Source organism: Prionailurus bengalensis, chromosome B2 (assembly GCF_016509475.1).
Source record: "Prionailurus bengalensis isolate Pbe53 chromosome B2, Fcat_Pben_1.1_paternal_pri, whole genome shotgun sequence".
Lineage (NCBI taxonomy): Eukaryota > Metazoa > Chordata > Mammalia > Carnivora > Felidae > Prionailurus > Prionailurus bengalensis.
In genome coordinates this window covers 106,855,245-106,877,363 of record NC_057349.1, presented here as the reverse complement: position 1 = coordinate 106,877,363, position 22,119 = coordinate 106,855,245, and the positions used below count along the sequence as shown (strand labels likewise).

The 22,119-nt window shown below is 36.0% G+C and overlaps 1 protein-coding gene across 3 annotated transcripts in view; it reads left to right on the top strand.

Moving 5' to 3' along the window:
* CEP85L (centrosomal protein 85 like) overlaps window positions 1-22,119 on the top strand; it is a 172,268-nt gene that overhangs the window by 85,493 nt on the left and 64,656 nt on the right. For all 3 annotated transcript variants that reach the window (XR_006299042.1, XM_043592208.1, XM_043592209.1), the window contains exons 4-5: window positions 9,080-9,201; window positions 21,640-21,757. Coding sequence is in view for 2 of the 3 variants with exons in the window: in XM_043592208.1 (XP_043448143.1) it covers window positions 9,080-9,201; window positions 21,640-21,757 (240 nt within the window). In the remaining variant the exon portion in view is untranslated. The remainder of the gene's footprint in view (window positions 1-9,079; window positions 9,202-21,639; window positions 21,758-22,119) is intronic.

Genomic DNA, 22,119 nt, shown 5'->3' with positions numbered 1-22,119 from the left:
CGCGTCAGGCTCTGGGCTGATGGCTCGGAGCCTGGAGCCTGTTTCAGATTCTGTGTCTCCCTCTCTCTCTGCCCCTCCCCCGTTCATGCTCTGTCTCTCTCTGTCCAAAAAATAAATAAATAAAAAGTTTAAAAAAAAAAAAAGAATAAATATTGTCAAAATGTCAATACTACCCAAAGCTATCTACACATTCAATGCAATCCCAATCAAAATGGCACCAGCATTCTTCTCGAAACTAGAACAAGCAATCCTAAAATTCATATGGAACCACAAAAGGCCCCAAATAGCCAAAGTAATTTTCAAGAAGACCAAAGCAGGAGGCATCACAATCCCAGACTTTAGCCTCTACTACAAAGCTGTAATCATCAAGACAGCATGGTATTGGCACAAAAACAGACACATAGACCAATGGAATAGAATAGAAACCCCAGAACTAGACCCACAAATGTATGGCCAACTCATCTTTGACAAAGCGGGAAAGAACATCCAATGGAAAAAAGACAGTCTCTTTAACAAATGGCGCTGGGAGAACTGGACAGCAACATGCAGAAGATTGAAACTAGACCACTTTCTCACACCATTCACAAAAATAAACTCAAAATGGATAAAGGACCTGAATGTGAGACAGGAAACCATCAAAACCCTAGGGGAGAAAGCAGGAAAAGACCTCTCTGATCTCAGTCGTAGCAATTTCTTACTTGACACATCCCCAAAGGCAAGGGAATTAAAAGCAAAAATGAACTACTGGGACCTTATGAAGATAAAAAGCTTCTGCACAGCAAAGGAAACAACCAACAAAACTAAAAGGCAACCAATGGAATGGGAACAGATATTTGCAAATGACATATCGGACAAAGGGCTAGTATCCAGAATCTATAAAGAGCTCACCAAACTCCACACCCGAAAAACAAATAACCCAGTGAAGAAATGGGCAGAAAACATGAATAGACACTTCTCTAAAGAAGACATCCAGATGGCCAACAGGCACATGAAAAGATGCTCAGTGTCACTCCTCATCAGGGAAATACAAATCAAAACCACACTCAGATATCACCTGACAACCAGTCTGAGTGGCTAAAATGAACAAATCAGGAGACTGTAGATGCTGGAGAGGATGTGGAGAAACGGGAACCCTCTTGCACTGTTGGTGGGAATGCAAATTGGTGCAGCCATTCTGGAAAACAGTGTGGAGGTTCCTCAAAAAATTAAAAATAGACCTACCCTATGACCCAGCAATAGCACCGCTAGGAATTTACCCAAGGGATACAGGAGTACTGATGCATAGGGGCACTTGGACCCCAATGTTTATCGCAGCACTCTCAACAATAGGCAAATTATGGAAAGAGCCTAAATGTCCATCAACTGATGAATGGGTAAAGAAATTGTGGTTTATATACACAATGGAGTACTATGTGGCAATGAGAAAGAATGAAATATGGCCTTTTGTAGCAACGTGGATAGAACTGGATGAAGAGTGTTATGCTAAGTGAAATAAGTCATACAGAGAAAGACAGATACCCATATGTTTTCACTCTTAGGTGGATCCTGAGAAACTTAACAGAAACCTATGGGGGAGGGGAAGGGAAAAAAAAAAAAAAAGAGGTTAGAGTGGGAGAGAGCCAAAGCATAAGAGACTCTTAAAAACTGAGAACAAACTGAGGGTTGATGTGGGGGTGGGAGGGAGGGGAGGGTGGGTGATGGGTATTGAGGAGGGCACCTTTTGGGATGAGCACTGGGTATTGTATGGAAACCAATTTGACAATAAATTTCGTATATTGGAAAAAAAAGTATCGACTAAAAAATTATAAGACAAATTAAGTCTGGTAATTTGATGTACAGCATGGTTATTATAGTTAATAATACTGTATGATATACTTGAAACATGCTAAAAGAGTAGATCTTAAATGTTCTCCCCACAAGGAAAAACAAACATAGTAATTTTGTTAGGTGGTGAAGGTGTTAGCTAACTCTTTTGGGGTCATTATCAATTCAGCAGTTGTATGTCTTAAACCTACACAATGTACACAATGTTAAATAATATTTAAATAACAATATTTAATGTTTTATAATAAATAATAATATGTTAATGTTATTTAACAATATGTAGGTTAAATCTGTATAAAACTGGTGGGGGATGAAGGCCAATGAGAAGAATTCTTTTGTGGTGATGGAAATGTTTTGCATCTTGGCTGTGTCAATATTCTGGTGGTGATAGAGTTTTGCAAAACATTACCATTAGAGAAGCTGGGTAAGTATACATGGGAGCTCACTGCATTATTTCTTATAACTGTATGTGTATCTATAATTATCTCAAAAATTTAATTAAACAAAAGGAAAAAAGATCAGTTGACCATTATTGGTAGGTCTGTTGTAGATCTTTATTCTTTTCTATTCATCTATCTTTATGTTAATACCGCACTCTCATGAATATTGCAGCTTTATAATAATAAGTCTTGAAATCAAATATTGTAAGCTCTTAACTTTCTTAAATTTCCACAGAAATTTTAGAATCAGCTTGTCAACTTCTAAAACATCTGCTTGAATTTTAATTTGGTTTGTGATTAATCTATAAATCAGTGTAGAGACAAAGGATATCTTAATACTGAAGTACACCTCTCCTTTTTAAAAAATAGTTTTTCATAATGTTTTAGTGATATTTTGTAGTTTTCAATGTACAGATCTTGCTATGTGTATTGTTAAAGTTTTTATCTCATGGATATAAATTATATTAAAAAATTATGGGGCGCCTGGGTGGCGCAGTCGGTTAAGCGTCCGACTTCAGCCAGGTCACGATCTCGCGGTCCGTGAGTTCGAGCCCCGCGTCGGGCTCTGGGCTGATAGCTCAGAGCCTGGAGCCTGCTTCTGATTCTGTGTCTCCCTCTCTCTCTGCCCCTCCCCCGTTCATGCTCTGTCTCTCTCTGTCCCAAAAATAAACGTTGGGGGAAAAAAAAAAATTAAATTTGTAATTGTTTATATGCTACACATAGAATTATGATTATTTTTATGTTGCTCTTGAATTGTGCAACCTTGGTAAGGTTATTTTAGTAGGTTTTAAAAATTATTCTGTTAATGTGATAAGTTGCATTCCTGTGGTAAACCTAGGTCATATTATCTATCCATATGTCTATTTTAATTGATTTTGTTAAGAACTTTTATATTTATGTTTATGAGGGATGATGATTTGTAGTTTTCTTTTTCCTGCTTCTCTGGCTTTGATATCAGAGTAATATTGCCGATCTCATAAAATGCGTGGGGAAATGTTCACTCTTCTGAGTTTGTGGAAGATTGGTGTTAATTCTTTAAATGTTCAGTGGAATTCTACAATGAAACTGTTTGCCTAGAGATTTCTTTTTTCAGGAGTTTTGTTGTTGTTTTTAATCTCTACATTCAATTACTCTTATAGTTTCAGAGCTATTCAATGATCCAGTTCATACTGGATGCATTTTGATAGTTTGTACTCTTTGAGAAGTTTGCCCATTTCACTGGTGGTTCAATTTGTGTGTGTAGAGTTCCTCCTAATAATTCCCGTTTTTTTTTTTTCTTCATATCTACAGGATCTGTAGTGATATCTTTTGTTTCATTCCTAATATTGGTCATTTGCATCTTCTCCCTTTTTTCTTTTTCAGTCTAGCCAGTTTTGTCAATTTTATTGAAAGAATTTGCATTTTTTTGGCCCCACTGACTTTTGTGTATTTGTTTTCATGTTTTAAACCTAGTGGATTTCTGGGCTTCTGGGTGACTCAATCAGTTAAGTGTCTGTTTCAGCTCAGGTCATGATCTTGCAGTTCATGAGTTTGACTCTTTGCTGACAGCTCAGAGCCTGGAGCCTGCTTTAGATTCTGGGGCTCCATCTTTCTCTGCCCCTCCCTCATTCACGCTCTGTCTCTCAAAAATGAATGTTAAAAAAAAACACAAAAAACAAAAAAACCTAGTGGATTTCTGTTCTTACCCTTGTTTTCTTCCATCTGGTTTCTTTGGCGTATATTTTGTAGTTTCTGAAGATGGGAGTTTAGATCACTGAGTTGAGACTATTTCTCTAATTTAATGATTTAGTGCTGTAAATTCTTTTCTTGGTCCTGTGTTAGCTACATCTCACAAATTCTGATATATTTACAATTTCATTCAGTCAACCTATGTATTATTTAGAAGTGTGTTTTTAAAATGGTGGTACTGTTTTAATGTGAATTTCTGCATTTGCTGCGAAGTGTATTTTAAATCTTCTTAGTTTATAACATGCTTTATTATTATTCTTCAAGCTTTCCCTTACTGTGTTTCTCAAAAATTTTTCTTTTGCACTGTGTTATCTTTTCTTAACATTTAGATAGAAACTACCTATAAAATTACTACCTGATGTAATAAGTAGTAGACTCACTTTTGGTAATTGTTATTTTCTCAAGAAGTTTGCAATTTCATGTAAAATTTTAGATTTATTGATATGCTGTATATATTAAATACAGTTTAAAGTATTCTTTGCATATATATGAGAGAGAGAGAGAGAGAGAGAGATGCAGTCTCTTTTGCAACTACCCAACTTTGATGGGGAAAGCAGCCATAGATAATATATAAAAGAATGAACATGGCTATGTTCCAATAAAACTTTAATTATGAGCCCTGATTTTTAAATTTCATATAATTTTCCTATGTCATAAAATATTTTGTTTATATATGCCTATCATTAAAAATGACAGTTATGGAGACTTTTTCATCTAAGGCTTTTATAACAAGGTCATATCATTATATAATAAAACCATATAAACAAAGTTATAAAATTCGACCTGAAGTAGAGTTTTAAAAGATTTTGTAAAAAAATCATATTGTGAAGTCTCAACTAGCAAGGCAGCCATTGTACCTTTATGATTTTTTAAAAATTTCATTCATTTCATTCATTCATTCATTCATTCACTCATTCATTCATTTATACTGAGAGAGAGCACAAGCATGAGCTTGTCCTGACACGGGACTCATATTGTATATGTGTAGTATATATATGAGACTACAAATATTTAAAACTGGGGCTTGATCTCATGACCTGAGCCAAAATCAAGAATCAGACACTTAACTGATCGAGCCCCCCAGGCACCCCTGTACCTTTATGATTTTGCATAGAATATAAACAATGCTTTACTATTAAAGAAAAGGAACAACTAATGAAATTTAAAAATTGCTTTTAAGTTTACCTATAACATTTAGTTGTGTGTCAGATTTTGTTCTTTTTAATCTTTTATGAGTTAGAGTTAAGGTTCAGTAAGGAAGACTATCATGCTGCTGATTTGGTAATTCTTTGTTACATTTTTAAAAAAATGAGGTATAATTGACATTTAACATATTTGTTTCAGGTGTATAACATAATGATTTGATATTTGTATATGCTATGAAATGGTCACCATTATGTCCAGTTACCATCCGTCACCATACAACTGATGAAAATAACTTGAAGCAGTTCAGACTTCAGTCTTGGCAAGGCTAAAAGAGAATCTGACAGAAGTTAGCATAGGATTATTTTGTACAAAATTTATTTTGAGAGACAGAGTGAGCGCAGGAGGGGAAGAGAGAGAGGGAGAGAATCCCAAGCAAACTCCACGCTGTTAGCATAGAGCCTGACACAGGACTTGATCTAATGAATCATGAGATCGTGACCTGAGCCAAAATCAAGAGTTGGACACTTGACCGGCGGAGGTAGCCAGGCACTCCATTATGAAACTTTTAATATTTACTCTTTTAGCAATTTTTAAATGTTAATGCATCTTTGTTATAAGGGAAGCTGTTCTTTTTTTCCTTTATTTCTGTTTGCTCAGTTTCATAGCTCAATTTTTATTTGTTTTCCAAAGAGTTTAGATCAAGGGAGCTACAAATCAGAAGAATAAATTTTCATGTTGTTTTGTGTATATTCATGGAAGTGTTTGGTAAGTGCTTTAGCAGTCCATTCTGCCAATGATTCAGGTGCTGTAAGCCAGGCAGTATCGTTATTTGCTTTTCTCTTCAAAACTATTGTTATTTGCTTTTCTCTTGCAAGCCTACTTTTCCGTTCTCTTTACTCTCTTTCTTGATACCAAGAAGTGTTTCAAAACAAGAAAAGCCTTCTCATTAGGAAATTGTCAGCCATAGGGAAATTCTTTAGCAGAAGACCTATCAAGAGTAGAGTAGTTCATCATCTCTTGCCTGGGCTTTTGTGTTGTTGTTGTTGTTTTTACTTTTTTTTTTTTTTTTTTTTTTTTTTTTTTACTTTTTTGAGCTGTGGGCATTTGTCTTATTGAAATAGGAACAAGATATAGAAGGTAAAGATAGCTTCAGTATTACAGTATCAGTCATTCCTGACATGTGGTAATCAGAAATGGAGGAGCCTTTCTTAAGTCTTTGGAAGAAGAAACTATACCTGAGATTTTTTTTTGTTAGGCATGATAACAATATACAAAAACCATTATTTAAAATATCTGTCTGTTGGCATCAGGATATTAATATATAACTCAATATATATGTAAAGTGTATATTCATTTTTAGTCAACAAATAAATGAAATGTTTAGTATTATAGCACAAATGGCTTACCAAATCATTAATTTGATAATTTCCAAATCTTACATTGAGTTTTGGAATTGTTGAGATGGTTTTTTATTTTGCTTATTAGCTTTTACTAGTTTTAATGAATTCCTGTTTGAGCTATAATTTGACAAAATAAATTTAATCAAGTGACTTAACCCACTAAATTGGTAGTCATTAAGTAATATGGAGTTGCAATAAGTAGAGACTTTCTCATAATTTCAGCAATATTGTTTATGGTGCAGAATTCTCTTTTAGCTCCTAAGAGCAGTTACTATCAAAAATGTTTTCAGCTCTTGTGATGATAGGATATTTTGTGAATACCTTATTTAGGCCATTGTAGAAGCAGTGTAACAATTTCCTTAAGAACACATGCTCTTTTGTTGGGGTGCCCCTGTTTGAATTTCAGTTCTGCCAACTAAATACAAACTGGTAGGTAGTTCTGAGATGGAAAATTTTTGGAGGGTTGACTACTGCAGGGAACCAACCAATCAGAAAGGATGCCATTTATGGATGGAGCATATTGAAGGCCCCTTTTAATGTCAAGAAGTAACTCTTCATTTGTTGGATGATGGAGAGTTCTGAGGAGTGGCCTGGTTAGTGGAGAGGACCTTTGGGGGTTTGGACAACAGCTAGTTACCAACCACGGTAAAAACACTTCAGTACTGTAGCAACTAATGTATCTTTACTAGGGCATATGGCTGATTATCAGTCTGGGTTGTATGTTAGGCAAAGGAAAGAATGAAATTCAGAGAAGGATCTCTGACTAACCTGGCTATATATTGTTATGTGTCACTTACACTCCAAATATCTGCTCATCTGACAAAGTTATGTTCCCTGTTATCTCCTGGTTTCTGTCCTTCCTAGTCTGTTCATCTTGTTCTGTCTTCTGCCTGAAACATCCTATCCTAGTATACTTGAAAACCATCTTAATTGAACGGGTTAATATAGGACTAGTTGATGTCACACAATTAGTGGTTTATTCAGAAATAGGTCTTGCCAGTAGCATCTCTGGAAAACAAAGGATAAAAATATCACTAAATGTTTGAATTCTTCTAAAGTTGCTTTGGAGTGTTTCTATAGGATTATTTATCCTGCCAAGGAATTTATGTTCCTACTTGATTTATCAATTGTATTAGTGTCCTAGAGCTGCACAAAGGACACAACTGGGTAGCGTCCACAACAAATTTATTGTCTTACAGTTCTGAAAGTTACAAGTCCAAAATCAAGGTGTTGGCTGAGTTGGTTCCTTCTGTGGGCTGTGAAGAAGAATCTGTTCCAGGCTGAGTTCTAGTGGCTTGCTGGCAGTCTTTTATGTTGCTGACGTTTAGATGCATCACTACAATCTCTGCTTTCATCTTCAAATGGTGTTCTTTCTGTATCTCTTTGCATAGAATTTGTGTTCAGATTTCCCCATTACACAGTTTGGGGAATCATACTGGATTCCCCAATCCTAATCATATTGGATTAGGGCTCACCCCAGTGACTTAATCTTTAAAAAAAAATTTTTTTTTAATGTTCGTTTATTTTTGAGAGAGAGACAGAGTGTGAGCAGGGGAGGGGCAGACAGGGAGACACAGAATCCAAAGCAGGCTCCAGGCTCTGAGCTGTCAGCACAGAGCCTGACATGGGGCTTGAACCCACGAGCCGTGAGATCATGACCTGAGCCAAAGTTGGACACTTACTGACTGAGCTACCCAGGCATCCCCCCTCCCCCCGGGGACTTCATCTTAACTTGATTACTGTAAAGACCCTGTTTCCAAATTAGGTTACCTTTTGAGGTTCTTGGGGATTAGGACTTCAACATATCGTTTTGAGGAGATGCAATCAATCTCTGACTATATAAGTCATACTTACTAGGGTTTTCTTTTTGTTTGTTTCAGAAATTTGAGGGTATTTGTCATATTGGCTTTCATCAGTAGTGATTTGTTTTAAATCTTTGAAATTTCTCTTCAATTCTAAGCAGATTTTTTTCTAAATTGTGTACTTTACACTGGAGACCAGTAATCACCCAAATCATATGTGCTTAAGTCATATTTTCTTTAAATATGTTTACTATTTTGTGAAAATACTTTTGCTTTTGAAATTTTAATGTAATTAAATGTGATGTGATGGATGATAATTTGAAGTCAGCATACTACAGATACTGTTTATTTCCTTGTAGAAACCTTTCCAGTAATGTTTGTCTAGTCTAACCATGGTACGTTTTTCCATTGTACTTCTTCCTAGGCAGTGAGTGATTAATATCTCACTTACAGAAAGCTTCTACAAGATGAGAATAAAATCTTGTATATAGTGTTGTAATAAGGCAGATTAAATATTGTATTGTCACTACTTCATTAGACTTGTACTTTTACTTCAGAACTTTCTTGAAATTCTTCAAGTTATGTTGTATTCTCAAGTGTGATTTCAGACAGTCTTAAAAAAACCAACGGTTGAGTTTTCTCATTTTTTAATAAAAATCGTTGGGAAAATATTAGATGACACATAAATATTTCTTTTAAACACTTCTAGTGTACTAATAGTATAAATATATTTGTGCAGGTTTTGACCGGATCCTCTCGTCAAAGTTACTCACCTTCTGGCTATCAGGATTTCAGTAAGTGGGAATCAGTGCTGAAAATAAAAGAAGGACTGCTAAGGCAGAAAGAAATTGTAATTGATCGGTGAGTCTATTTTCTTATTTACTGAATATTTCAGGCACACAGAAATGTAGATTACGAAAACAAATAGTATCTACTCCTTAAGTTTAAGAAATACAATCTTACAAATACACTGTCTCATTTCTGTCCCTCCCTCATCCCACCCCCTTAAAGAACCCCTATCAGAACTGAGGGTTGGTGTGTTCTTTCTGTTTTCTACCATCCTTTCATTTATGTTAGAGTAACTCATTTGGAAACTCCACTGTCTTTTTTTTATATGTAGAAAGTTAGCTGCAATGCTAATGAACTGTCAGAGCTACAGGCTGTATCTTTGTGTTTTATACTTGGAAACTATCAAATTGGAAAGCTACTTTAAAGTGCTAATACTCTTAACTAGTGTGTGTTAGATATGAAGGCAAAGAAACTATGAAAATCATGAATGTTTAAAATTAAATGACTTACAGATAAGAATTTTGGAAATTTGGGGGGACAGTTCAGAAATGTTGCATTTTTGAGTACCAAAGCTCTGGAAAAAAGTTTTTGTACTTAATAGACAGTCTCCTGATTATTTTGAGCAATAAACATTAATTTTTAATTATATTATCCTTGATATATATTAGTTCTACGTAAGTTATGTATACTTTAGGGTTAGTTAAACCTGTGTGTGTAGTAATGGGGAAATTGAGGAGACATTTTTTTCTTAATGCTAGTTACTACTTATTTTCATGTGCTTATTTGAGATAAAGTAGTAGACATTTTAGCCTTAAAATTAAATCCCAGTTCAAATCTTTAAATATATTTAGGGGTGCCTGGGTGGCTCAATCTGTTGTGTCTGACTCTTGATTTTGGTTCAGGTCATCATCTCACAGTTGTGGGCTCAAGCCCCACATCGGGCTGTGCGCTGTCAGCACAGAGCCTGTTTGGGATTCTCTCTCCCTCTCTCTCTGCCCCTCCCCCACCTGTGTGCTCACACACACTCTCTCTTCCCCAAAATAGATAAATAAAACTTAAAAGATATTAAAAAGATAAGTATATTTAATAGCTGAAGTTTCAAAAGACTTTGCTTAGGAATTTACCATTATTAAGCAGTATCTACTGGAGGGTAACTAGAGCACGGATATCTGAACTTTTTTCTCTACTATGTTCCCAACATCTTGAACAGATCCTGGCACTTAGTATATGCTTAATGTTTGAGACTTGTGAGGCAGGAGGGAAGAAAGACTTGAGAGACAAGTTGACCAGAGTAAAACCATTTTGATTTTAGGCTGACTCTTAACCTGAAGGTCAGCAAGTCATAAAAAAGAGTCACAAGATCTGACTCATAGAAAACCACAAGACCCCACTCCCTCCGGCAGTAAAAGCCACATAGGTTGGACATTCTTAGAATTGTTCCCTGTGGGTAATTCCAAAACTGTAAAACAATGGAAAAACCAAACTGCCCAATGTGAATGAAAAACCCCAAGTTAAAGAGTACGCTCCTTTCTGTATGGTTAGCTAATTTTAAAACAAGCTTATAAAACCCTTTGTTAGAGACAAAGAGGAGCCATCTTCCTCACCTGGGAGGAGAGACCACTACGTTGTCTGTGAAGTAGCAGCTTTCTTGTTTCTACACTTAATAAATCTTTGCCCCTTTCTCTAAATGGCTAGCTCTTAAATTCTTTCCCACACAAAGTTAAGAACCCTCTTGGCCATGGGCCTGACACCCTCCCTCTGGAGGCCTTGCCCGTCTGACATCACTTGCATATTTGATAAATGAATGAAGATTCTAGAAGATAGTTTTGATTGAGTTTATGAAAAGGCTGTATAAAAGTATTAGATATTTTTAGTACAAGTGAATTTTATAAGTGGGTAATTATAGACCCTGATGGACATATGTTTTGTACACTTAGAAATTTAATTCACTGTACATACTTGAAATTAATATTTTTTAAGCAGACTGAAATTCAGAATTTTATTAATATGGGTGTACTCTCCCTCAAAACAATCAGAATCTATTGACTTTTATTATTTTTTAAACACCATTGTAATTACTGTTCCACTGGGTATAAATAAGTTAATAGGTATCTTAGTTCATTTGGGCTGCTTTAATAAAATATCATAGACTGGGTGGCTTACAAACAACAGAAACTTATTTCTTCTTGTTCTGGAGACGAAGAAGTCCAAGTTGAAGGCACCAGTAGAAGATGCATTGTCTAGTGAGGGTCTTCTTTCTGTTTCATAGATGGCTGTCTTCTTCCTGCAACCTCACATGGTAGAAGAGGTGAGGGAGTTCCTTGGGGCCTCTTTTATAAAGGCACTAATTCTGTTCATGAGGACTTTGCCCTCATGACCTAATCATCTCCCACAGGCCCCTGATCTCCTTATACCATCACATTGGGCTTTGGGATTTAATATATAAATTTTTTGTTGGGGCGGGGCACAAACAGTCTATGACAGTAGGAAATGCATATAATTATCAACATAATCTATTAAAAATATATATATTTCCCAAGTTTGTATCCTGTAGAAAGGTACTAAGGAAATAATCTAAAATAATTCAAGTTGCTCAATTTTGCATTTCTTTATCTAGTCGCATTTACCTATGCAGCTCCCTTCTTATACTGAGTTTTAGAGCATGAGGCTTCAGTGAGTGAATGTATTTAAAAATCTTAATACTGCCAGATGCATGGGTACCATCAGCAAATAGTAGCCACATACACATGATTTGCAAATGATAGTTTTGTTTCTGGGCTTGTTTCTCCTCAGTAGACTCCAGCCCCCTCACAGAAGAGACTGTTTCTTGTACATTTTATTCCTCATAATAGGTACTCACCAAACATTCATTAAGGGGAAATAACTTCATTTTAATGGAAAAGAGGTTAAGGTTGCTGGTTAACCTATGCTGTTACTGATACTAGTAGTTCTTATAATTGCTCAGCTTTTGCTACTGGATTGATCAGATAAAATTTAGGGATAAGTCATTGTACTTGAGACTGATCCAGAGAGGCCACCCTTAAACCTTCTGCAATGACACAGTGAGTTAATGCTATTAGTAAATGACACTGGCAGGGTAGAGGGGAATTCTCATTTTATCGTTACTTATAGTTTGCAATATGTATATTTGCTATTTAATTGTGTGTGGAAGTAAAATCACATAATTGTATTAGTAAGCTTTTAAAAATCAGTAGTGCATTCTTTGGTGTAGTGTGGATACTTATTTTATTGAAATCATAGCATCCTTTTAATTGCTTTACATGCTAAGGTTTATGATCAGATTTATTAAAGCAAGGCCTAGATGTACATACTATGGTTATTAAAAATTATTGGAACTCCATCCTTAGGTATTTGATCAGTTAACATGTGAGATTTTATTCATGGCAATTTGTAGTACATGTCTTTTACTTTGAGAGGGACTCCATAATGCAAGAATAGTTATTTTTCATCACAGGTGTTGAAGTGAGGTTTGGTTACTTTTTAAAAAAAATTTTTTTTTTTAATGTTTATTTCTGAGACAGAGAGACACAGCATGAGTGGGGGAAAGGCAGAGAGAAAAGGAGACACAGAATCCGAAGCAGGCTCCAGGCTCTGAGCTGTCAGCATAGAGCCTGATGCGGGCCTCAAACTCACAAACCGTGAGATTATGACCTGAGCTGAAGTCCGTCGCTCAACTGACTGAGTCACCCAGGCGCCCCAAGATTTGATTACTTTTATCAACTGCTTTAAACATTTAGATAGTTTTAATAGTTCATTTCTAGCTAAGATATTTTGGTTGTTTATACCTAGGCATATAGTATTATAGAATCAATTTCTAAATTTACATTTGACCTTGAACAGCGTGGTGGTTAGGGACTCTGATCCTTCTGCACAGTTGAAAATCCATGTATAACTGTTTACTTCCCCCAAACCTAAGTGCTAATAGCCTACTGTTGACCTGAAGCCTTCCTGATAACATAGTCAATCAACACATATATTGTATGTATAACATACTGTAGTCTTAAACTAGAGAAAAGAAAATGTTATGAAGAAAATCATAAGGAAGAAGAAATACATTTAACGGTATTATATGTTATTTGTTGAAAAAAATCTGCATATCAGTGGATCTGCACCTTTCAAACTTTTGTTCTTCCAAGAGTCATATTGTAGTTCAGTCCCACCTTCTGTACTGCAATTCAGTTTTGACACTAAATACCCTAAGTTAGCATCAGACTCCACAGCTTTAAGGGCACACAGTCCCCAACAAGACTGCCTATCTTCAGATGCCAGTCTGAAGGTGGCATCACCAGGATATCCACACTTCTAACCAACTGGCTACAAATCTGGTGAGTTCCCAGAATTTTTATTGGAGTTTCATTGTGTAGGCACAATTGATTAAATCATTGGCTGTGTGATTGAACTCGGTCACCAGGCTCCTCCTCTCCCTGGCGGTTAGATTGGCTCAGAGTCACAGACCTCCAGTAACATGGTTGGCTTTCTGGTGAATAGTCCCTCCCCATCCTAAAGCTGCTATCTAGAGCCTGTGAGTCACCTCGTTCTCATAAATACGAGAGTTTTCCAGGGGGCTCATTAATAATAAACACTCCAAAGATTTAGAGTCTCCTTCCCAGGAACAAAGGCTGTTTCTTTATAACTCTTTATTATTGATTCTCTATTATTTGTAAAATCTTAAGATTTGAAGATACATATGTAAGAACCCTTTTAATATACCTTGGGAGTATTTTCAAGCTATACACTTAGCTTTGTTTGGCAGGCCCACCTTTGGAGAAATTGAAAATTCTGACTAGCCCAAGAAAAATTAATACAATCTATCCTCTTTTTTTTCAAATTAAAAAATACTAACAAAGTACATTTAGAAGTATATTTCAAAACTAAAGCCCAGGCTCATATTTCATATTATCCCAAAATGTGTGAAAGCTGATTTTGGAAGCCAAGGGTGAGGAGACAGGTTCTTCAAAAACTGTTTTATCCCTTGTTTACAGTACTAGAGGTAGTTTGAAAAATGTGAACTAATGAAATAGAGGATACATTTATACATGGTTGTAGGTTTTTCCTTTTATGTGCCCTCTTTTGAAACAGATTGGGAGAAAGGAAATGCATGGAAAATTAAAAGAATAAAATCTCAGGGTGCTTGGGTGGCTCAGTCGGTTAAGTGTCTAGCTCTTGATTTCAGCTCAGGTCATGATCATTCTTGCAGTCGTGAGATCAAGTTTCACATCGGGCTCCGTGCTGACCATGGAGCCTCCTTGGGATTCTCTTTTTCCTTTTCTTTCTGCTCCTCTCTCTCTCTCTTTCTCAAAATAAATAAATAAAACTTAAAGAATAAACTCTCATCAGTCTTTCTCATTCCATCCTAGATCTTTTGCTACCTGTGCCTTTATTTCAGTTCCCCTCTCTCCTTTTATTTTGGTAATGCATGGGGGGTGTCTCTTTGATAACCATTTCTGTTAAATTATTTAAGATGGTATATTGCGCATAATTCATTTGGTGGTAGTATCCATAATGGCTTCAGAAGCCATTAAGGATTTAAACAAAAAAATTTTTTTGATGTTTATTTTTGAGAGAGAGAGACAGAGTGCGAGTAGGGGAGGGGCAGATAGAGAGGGAGACACAAAATCCAAAGCAGGCTCCAGGCTCTGAGCCGTCAGCACAGAGCCCAACAGGGGCTCGAACTCACAAACCGCAAGATCATGACCTGAGCTGAAGTCAGACGCTTAACCGACTGAGCCACCCAGGCGCCCCAGCCATTAAGGATTTTAAAACTCACAAGGGAAACTATTTTCAGAAGCCAAATTTAATTAGAAAAAAAAAGGAACCTTCTCAAAGGTAACAGATACATACTTTTGCTTTTCTGTATTTTCTCAGCTAGAGACTGAATTTGTGCATATTCTTATTTGTTCCCTGAATCAGGGACAGGATCACTGCATTTCTAGGTAGGTCCAATATTTCCTTTAGTCACATAGTTGTTGTAGCAGCTCATTGATTTCACAATTTTGACCTAAATTTTTTAAATATATTTTCTGATTTAAAGGCCATATTTATTAAGTATTCTACCTGATTCCTTTTTTGTTCTGTTGTAATAGTCCCTACTCTGGTCAGGACCTTACTGTCTGTTTCAGTCAGTTCTTGGCAAAAGGAAGGTCTGGGACTCACTGGGTACCAGCTCTCACTTTTTTCTTTTTTAATGTTTATTTATTCTTAGAGAGAGAGAGAGAGAGAGCAAGAGCAGGAGAGGGGCAGAGAGAGGGAGACACAGAATCTGGAACAGGCTCCAGGCTCCCAGCTGTCAGCACAGAGCCCGACAACGGGGCTCGAACTCACAAACCGTGAGATCATGACCTGAGCCGAAGTCAGACACTTAACTGACTGAGCCACCCAGGTGCCCCTCACTTTTTTTTTTTTAACTGTGAAGAAAAAAAAAAATCACATAACATGAAATCTGTCATTTTAACACATCTTTAAGTATGCAGTACAGTTTTAGCTTTATGCATAACTTTTTAAAGTAGAGTTCTAGAACTTTTTCAGTTTGCATGCCTGAAACTCTGTACCCATTCAGCAACAACTCCTCAGGTCCTCCTCACCCCAGCCCATGGAAACCATCATTATACTTTTCTGCTTCCATAAGTTTGACCACATTTTTTTGATAATGTAGGGGAGGAAAAAGTTTTTCTTGACCCTTTAGGGCTCCCTGGCTGGATCTTGAAATTAAACTGACAAAACAGATGAACAGTGGAAAAGCATACAAATTTATTTAATACAAGTTTTATGTGACATAAGGAAGTGAAGACCCATAGTAACTGACCTATTGTATGCTAAGCTTGTTGAAGAATGGATAGTCATGGAGGAGGAATATGATAGATTAAGAAGTATGAGGTAATTGTGTAGTAAACTGGGAGAAATTTATGAAGGCATTCTTGGTAGGATTCTTCCTTGGGTCCTTTAGTCTTCAGAGATAGGGATGTACCTTTCCTCTGGGTTTGGTGCGGTGGGGGGGGGGGGCACCTTCCACTTGAGTGTTTTGTGACGTGTTTAGGGAAGAAGGGCAAGGGTGGGGAGGAGGTCAGAGTGACCTTGCTTTTGTTATTTTCTCAAACTCCTTTGACTTAAAACATTCAGTATACCAAGGTGCCATATTTTGGGTTAGCATGTCCTGAACCCAGTCAAATCCTCCTATAAGTGGAATGATGCAGTATTTGTCCCTTTATGACTGCTTATTGCACCTAGTATGACATCCTCAAGGTTCATTCGTGTTGTAGCATATGACAGAATTTCTTCTGCTTTTTAGACATTGTATGTATATGACATTTTTCTTTATTTATCCATTGATGGACATTTAGGGTGTTTTCATCTCTTGTCTACTATGAATATCACCTTTGTTTTTGAAAGATATTTTGGTTGATATGTAATGCCTTGATTGGCAGCTATTTTCTTTCAGCACTCTGAAGATATTATTCCATTGCTCTCTGGTTTCTCTTGTCATCCACAAGTCTTCCTGCTGCTATATTGAATTTTGTTATTTTTTGGATGTAATCATTTTTTCTATTTGTTCTCAGCTGCTTTGCTACAATGTGCCTGTGGTGGTTTTCATCATATTTGGTATTTTTGGAGATTAAAGTACTTCTGATTCCAGGTTAATGTTTTTCATCAGTTTTGGAAAATTCTTGGTCTTTATCTTTTCAAATATTCTATTGCTTTCTCTTTATATTTTTACTAGGACTGCAAAATATCTATGTTAGACAATTATCACCATTTCTTATGTCTTTTTCTTTTATTAAGAAAAGTAGAGAAAGGGGAGGAAAGAGAATTAATTAAATGTTTAACTTAAGACCAGTAAAAGAATAGTAAACATAAAAGAGAACAAAGGAAATAATAAAAGTAAGAGCAGAAATTAATCAAACGGATAAATCTCTTAGTTCTACTAATCAGGGAAAAAGAAAGACTCAAAATATTAGTAATAAAAAATTATGGATTTCAAGTCAGTATTATAAACTTACATCAACAAATCTGAACACACAGAAGAAAATGAATAATTTTAAAGGAATACCAAAATTGACTTGAAAAGAAATGGAAAACTTGCATAAATAAGTAATGTTCAAGGAATATAATCAGATGATGTTAACTAGATATATTGAGGTGGTGGGGTGCCTGGGTGGCTCAGTCGGTTGAGCATCCGACTTCGGCTCAGGTCATGATCTTGTGGTCTGTGAATTCGAGTCCCATGTCGGGCTCTGTGCTGACAGCTCAGAGCCTGGAGCCTGCTTCGGATTCTGTGTGTGTCTCTCTCTCTGCCCCTCTCCCGCTCATGCTCTGTCTCTCTCTCTCTGTCAAAAATAAATCAAAACATTAAAAAAAATTTTTTTTAAAGATATATTGAGGTGGTTATTTCACAATATATACACATCAATGTGTTGTACTCAATCATTGTTATATATTTGAAATTAATATGTTATATATCAATTATACTTCACTTAAAAAAAAGTGTAATCAACAATCATAAGTCTTCTAGATCCAGATAGTTTTAGAAATAAGATTTGCCAAATTGTATCTTTAACGTGTTTTGTTTTCCTTTCCCATTGAAAAAAGGGGGGAGGTGCCCGAGTGGCTTAGTTGGTTAAGTGTCAGACTTTTGATTTCAGCTCAGATCATGATTTCATGGTTCACGAGATCCAGCCCTAGTGTTGGGCTCTGTGCTGACAGTGAAGCCTGCTTGGGATTCATTCTCATTCATCTTCCCTCCCCCCCCCCCCTCCCTCTCTCCCTCCCTCTCGCCGCCCCCTATCTTTCTCTCTCTGCCCCTTTCCCACTTGCCTGCTCTCTCTCTCTCAAAATAAATAAACATTTTAAAATAGTGGGGCTTTTTTTGTTTTTGTTTTTTGTAGATAGCATATAGTTGAATCTTCCTCTTTATCCATTTGGACAATGTCTGCTTTTTAATTGGAGTTATTTAGACCATCTACATTTTGTAATTATTGATATAGTTAAGTTTAAATTTCCTGTCTTGGCTGTTTGTTTTCTAATTGTCCCATCTGTTCTGGGTTCCCCTTTTCTTTCTCTTAAATTAGTATTTTTTTTTTTATAATTCCCTTTATGTCCTTTGTTGGCTTATTAGCTATAACTCTTTATTGAGTTATTATAGTGGTTGCTATAGAGTTTATAATATACATCTTTAAAGTGCAGTAGTCTACCCTCAAGCATGACTTTACCATATACTGTTTCATGTATAACATAAGAATCTTATGAAAATATACTTCCATTTTTCTTCTCCCAGTCCGTGAGATATTTTGTCATACATTTTACTTCTACAAAGATGATAAACCCCACAATACATTATCTGTTTGTTTGCTTTACACCGTCTGTTGTCTTTTAAAGATATATAAATAATAATAACAGTATATTATGTATTTGTCCATGTAGTTATCATTTTTAGTGCTCTTCTTTCTTTTGTGTGGATCCCAGATTTTCATTTAGTATTGGTTTCCTTTACTTGGAGATGTTCCTTTATCATTTCTTATAGTTGAAGTCTGCTGTGATGGATTCTTTGAGCTTTTTAAGTTTTCAAAAAAGTCTCTTTCACCTCTGTCTTTGATGAATTCTAGGTTGGTAGTTTTTATTTTGCTTTAAATTTGTCTTGGGCAAAAAATTCTGTAGATTGATACCTTTTAAATTTTCATACTTTAGTACTTTAAAGTACTATTGTCTTCTTGTTTGTATTATTTTAGATGAGACATCTATCCTTTTTACCTTCATCTTTGTGATTGAACTTATCTTTTTTTCACAGCCTTCTTTTAAGATTTTATCTTTATCACTGATTTTAAGCCATTTGATTAAAATGTTCCTTGGTTTGGTTTTCTTCTTGTTACTTGTGCTTGAGGTTCTCTGGTATTCTTAGATTTGTGGATGTACAGTTCTCATTAAATCTGGAAACATTTTGGCCAGTTTTCTACAAATATTTTTCCTGTCTCTACCCCCCTTTAGAGATTCTAATTATATACATATATATACATACATATATATACATATATATGTGTGTGTGTGTGTATATATATATATATGTATATATATATATTTGTCCTCTTAAAGAAATCCCACAGCTCACTGATGCTCAGGTCATGGGCTCGAGCCCTGCATCCGGCTCTGCGCTGACAGTGTGGAGACTGCTTGGGATTTTGTCTCTCTCACTCTCTTTCTGCCCCTCCCCTGCTCTCTCTCTCAAAATAAATCAATACACTTAAAAAATAAAAATATAAGTTATATTATCCTGCTTCTTTGCATTCCTGGTAATTTTTGATCAAGCGCCAGGCATTACAGATTTTAACATTTTTTGGATGTCACATGTGTTTGGATTCCTGAACTTTGTTCTGGAGTCAGAATTGCCCTTTGTTGAAAAGTGCTGCTAAATGATGCCCTGTGAATTATGAAGTTTTCTACTGTGGCATTTGAAAGCAAGCACAGTTCTAGGACCCATGTAAGTTTCAGGCACTGTTCATTCTTATCTTTTTGGTGGACCACCACCTGCCATCCTCCCCCACATATGCACTCTAAGTAGCCTCTCATGTGTTTATTCATTAGTACTCAACTAAATATTCAGGGTGACTCTGCACTGTGAGCTCTGATTGCCTTGGTTTCTCCAGCATCCCAGCTTTGTCTTTTCAGTTCAGAGAGAGGCCTCTTTCCCTGTGTTGGGTAGGGCCTGCAGCAGTAGGCTCTGGCAGTCATAGAGCTCACCTCATTTGTTGCCCATCCCTCAGAAGTCACTGTTCCTAATTAACTGATACCCAGTGTCTTGAGAGTCATTGTTTCCTGTATTTTGTTCCGTTTTATAATTGTGTCAGGCAGAAAGGCACAGCTTGTGTCTATTACTCTGTCTTGGCCAGAAGAGGAAGTTTAGTTTTCTTGGTAAAGCTTGAAATTCTTTGACAAGTGTCGTGACTCTCCTAATTTATCTGTTTACTATTTTTTTTTTAACATTTATTTGTTTTTGAGAGAGTGCTAGGGGGGCAGGTCAGGGGGGGCAGAGAGGGAAACACAGAATCTGAAGCAGGCTTCAGGCTCTGAGTTGTCAGCACAGAGCCTGATGCAGGGCTCAAAACCAGGAACAGCAAGATAATGACCTGAGCTGAAGTCGGATGCTTAACCAACTGAGCCACTCAGGAGCCCCTATCTGTTTACTATTTGATGTTTTCTATTTGAATTTTCTTTAAGGATAGTGTATCTAAAAAATTAAGTGGCTCAGAGTAGAATAAGTTCTCTGATTCAGTCTGAAACTTATAAGCTAACTTGCTCCAAAAGTTACTTTGTGAGTAATTTTGGAAAATACCAAGCTATATGTTTACCCACATGTATGCTTACTTTTTCTTGAAAGCCTTTCTTCCTCATAACCTTATGATGAGACTTGTTATTAAAGGATTTTTGAAGATTGTCAAAAATACGTATAAAGCTCTTAACAGGATACCAGCTACATAACCATTTTCAAATATAGTTGACCCTGAACAACACAGGTTTGAACTACATATGCCCACTTATAACATGGATTTTTTTTCCAGCAAATACAGTGCTATAAATGTATTTTCTGTTCCTTATTATTTTCTTAATAACATTTTCTCTAGCTTTATTATAAGAATATAGTATATAATACATAGAGCATACAAAATATGTGTTAGTCAACTGTTTACATTATTGGTAGGGCTTCCAGTCAACAGCAGGCTTTTAGTAGTTAACTTGTTGGGGAGTCAAATATTATATGCCGGTTTTAACTGCATGACAGGGCAGGGAGGGTCAGTGCCCATAACCCCCACATTGTTCAAGCATCAACTGTATATAAGGGTACATATTCACAAAAGTTAAATAACTTGATTAAAGTAAGCTGTGAGTTGCTGAGGAAAGATTTGAACTTCAGTGTGTTTGTTCCCAACATGAAATTCCATTAAAGTGAAACGTCTGAGCTTTCCAAAGATGCAACTCTGTCACCAGGTGAGTTCTCCATCATTAGCAATGGTTGTGTGTAGACTGTGTAACCTAGGATGTTGCTGAGAAGATGCAGGCCTAGAACAGCAGTTAGGCTAGATGATATTTGCGAAAATACCTTTCATCTCTGACAGTGAGATTCTCAGAACTGTCAGTGTTAAACAGAATTTGCATGGATGAAAATAATGGATTTTAAAGTAAAGGCATTCTAAATTGAGGACATAACATTTATTATATTGGGTAACAAGAAGAAAGGAAGCAAAACATGACTTTGTTATTACTAAGAAGGATAGTCTACAAAATACTGTATTTTATAAAACGCAAGAAATACTCTACAGTATAAATACCCTTTCTGTATTCGGCATAACCCATGGTGTGGTGGTTTTTTAAATTTCCCTATTATGAATGTTAATATTGATAATACTCTTAACTCTTACATCAAATTATTGGAATAAAGTTCTACTCTTAAATGGTCTCTTAGAAAAGCATATTCTTTATAATGTCTCCTCAATTTATGTTTTGCAGGCAGAAGCAGCAAATTAGCCACTTACACGAGAGGATAAGGGATAATGAAATACGGGCACAACATGCCATGTTAGGACATTATGTGAACTGTGAAGATTCTTTTGTGGCTAGTTTGCAGGTAAGGTGTAGAGAATTTTATAGTTGTTGTTTATTAATAAAGTATATGTTAATTATATGCTGACCTTGTAATATTAGGATGCTTTTTAATTAATCATGTTCATGTTTACATACATAGTAAAAGATGTCCCAAGAATTGTCTTCTAGATGTCAGGTTCACATCCCCTTCTAGATGTCAGGTTCATACCCCACACAGGAATTACTGCTACCAGTTTCTAGTGTATCCTTCTAGAGTTGATATGTATCACTAGCAGATAGAAATGTATTTTATTCCTCTATCTTCACAAAAAGTATCAAAATATATACATTATCTATTCATCTTGCTTTTCTCCTTTATATTACACAAATTATATAAAATGCAGT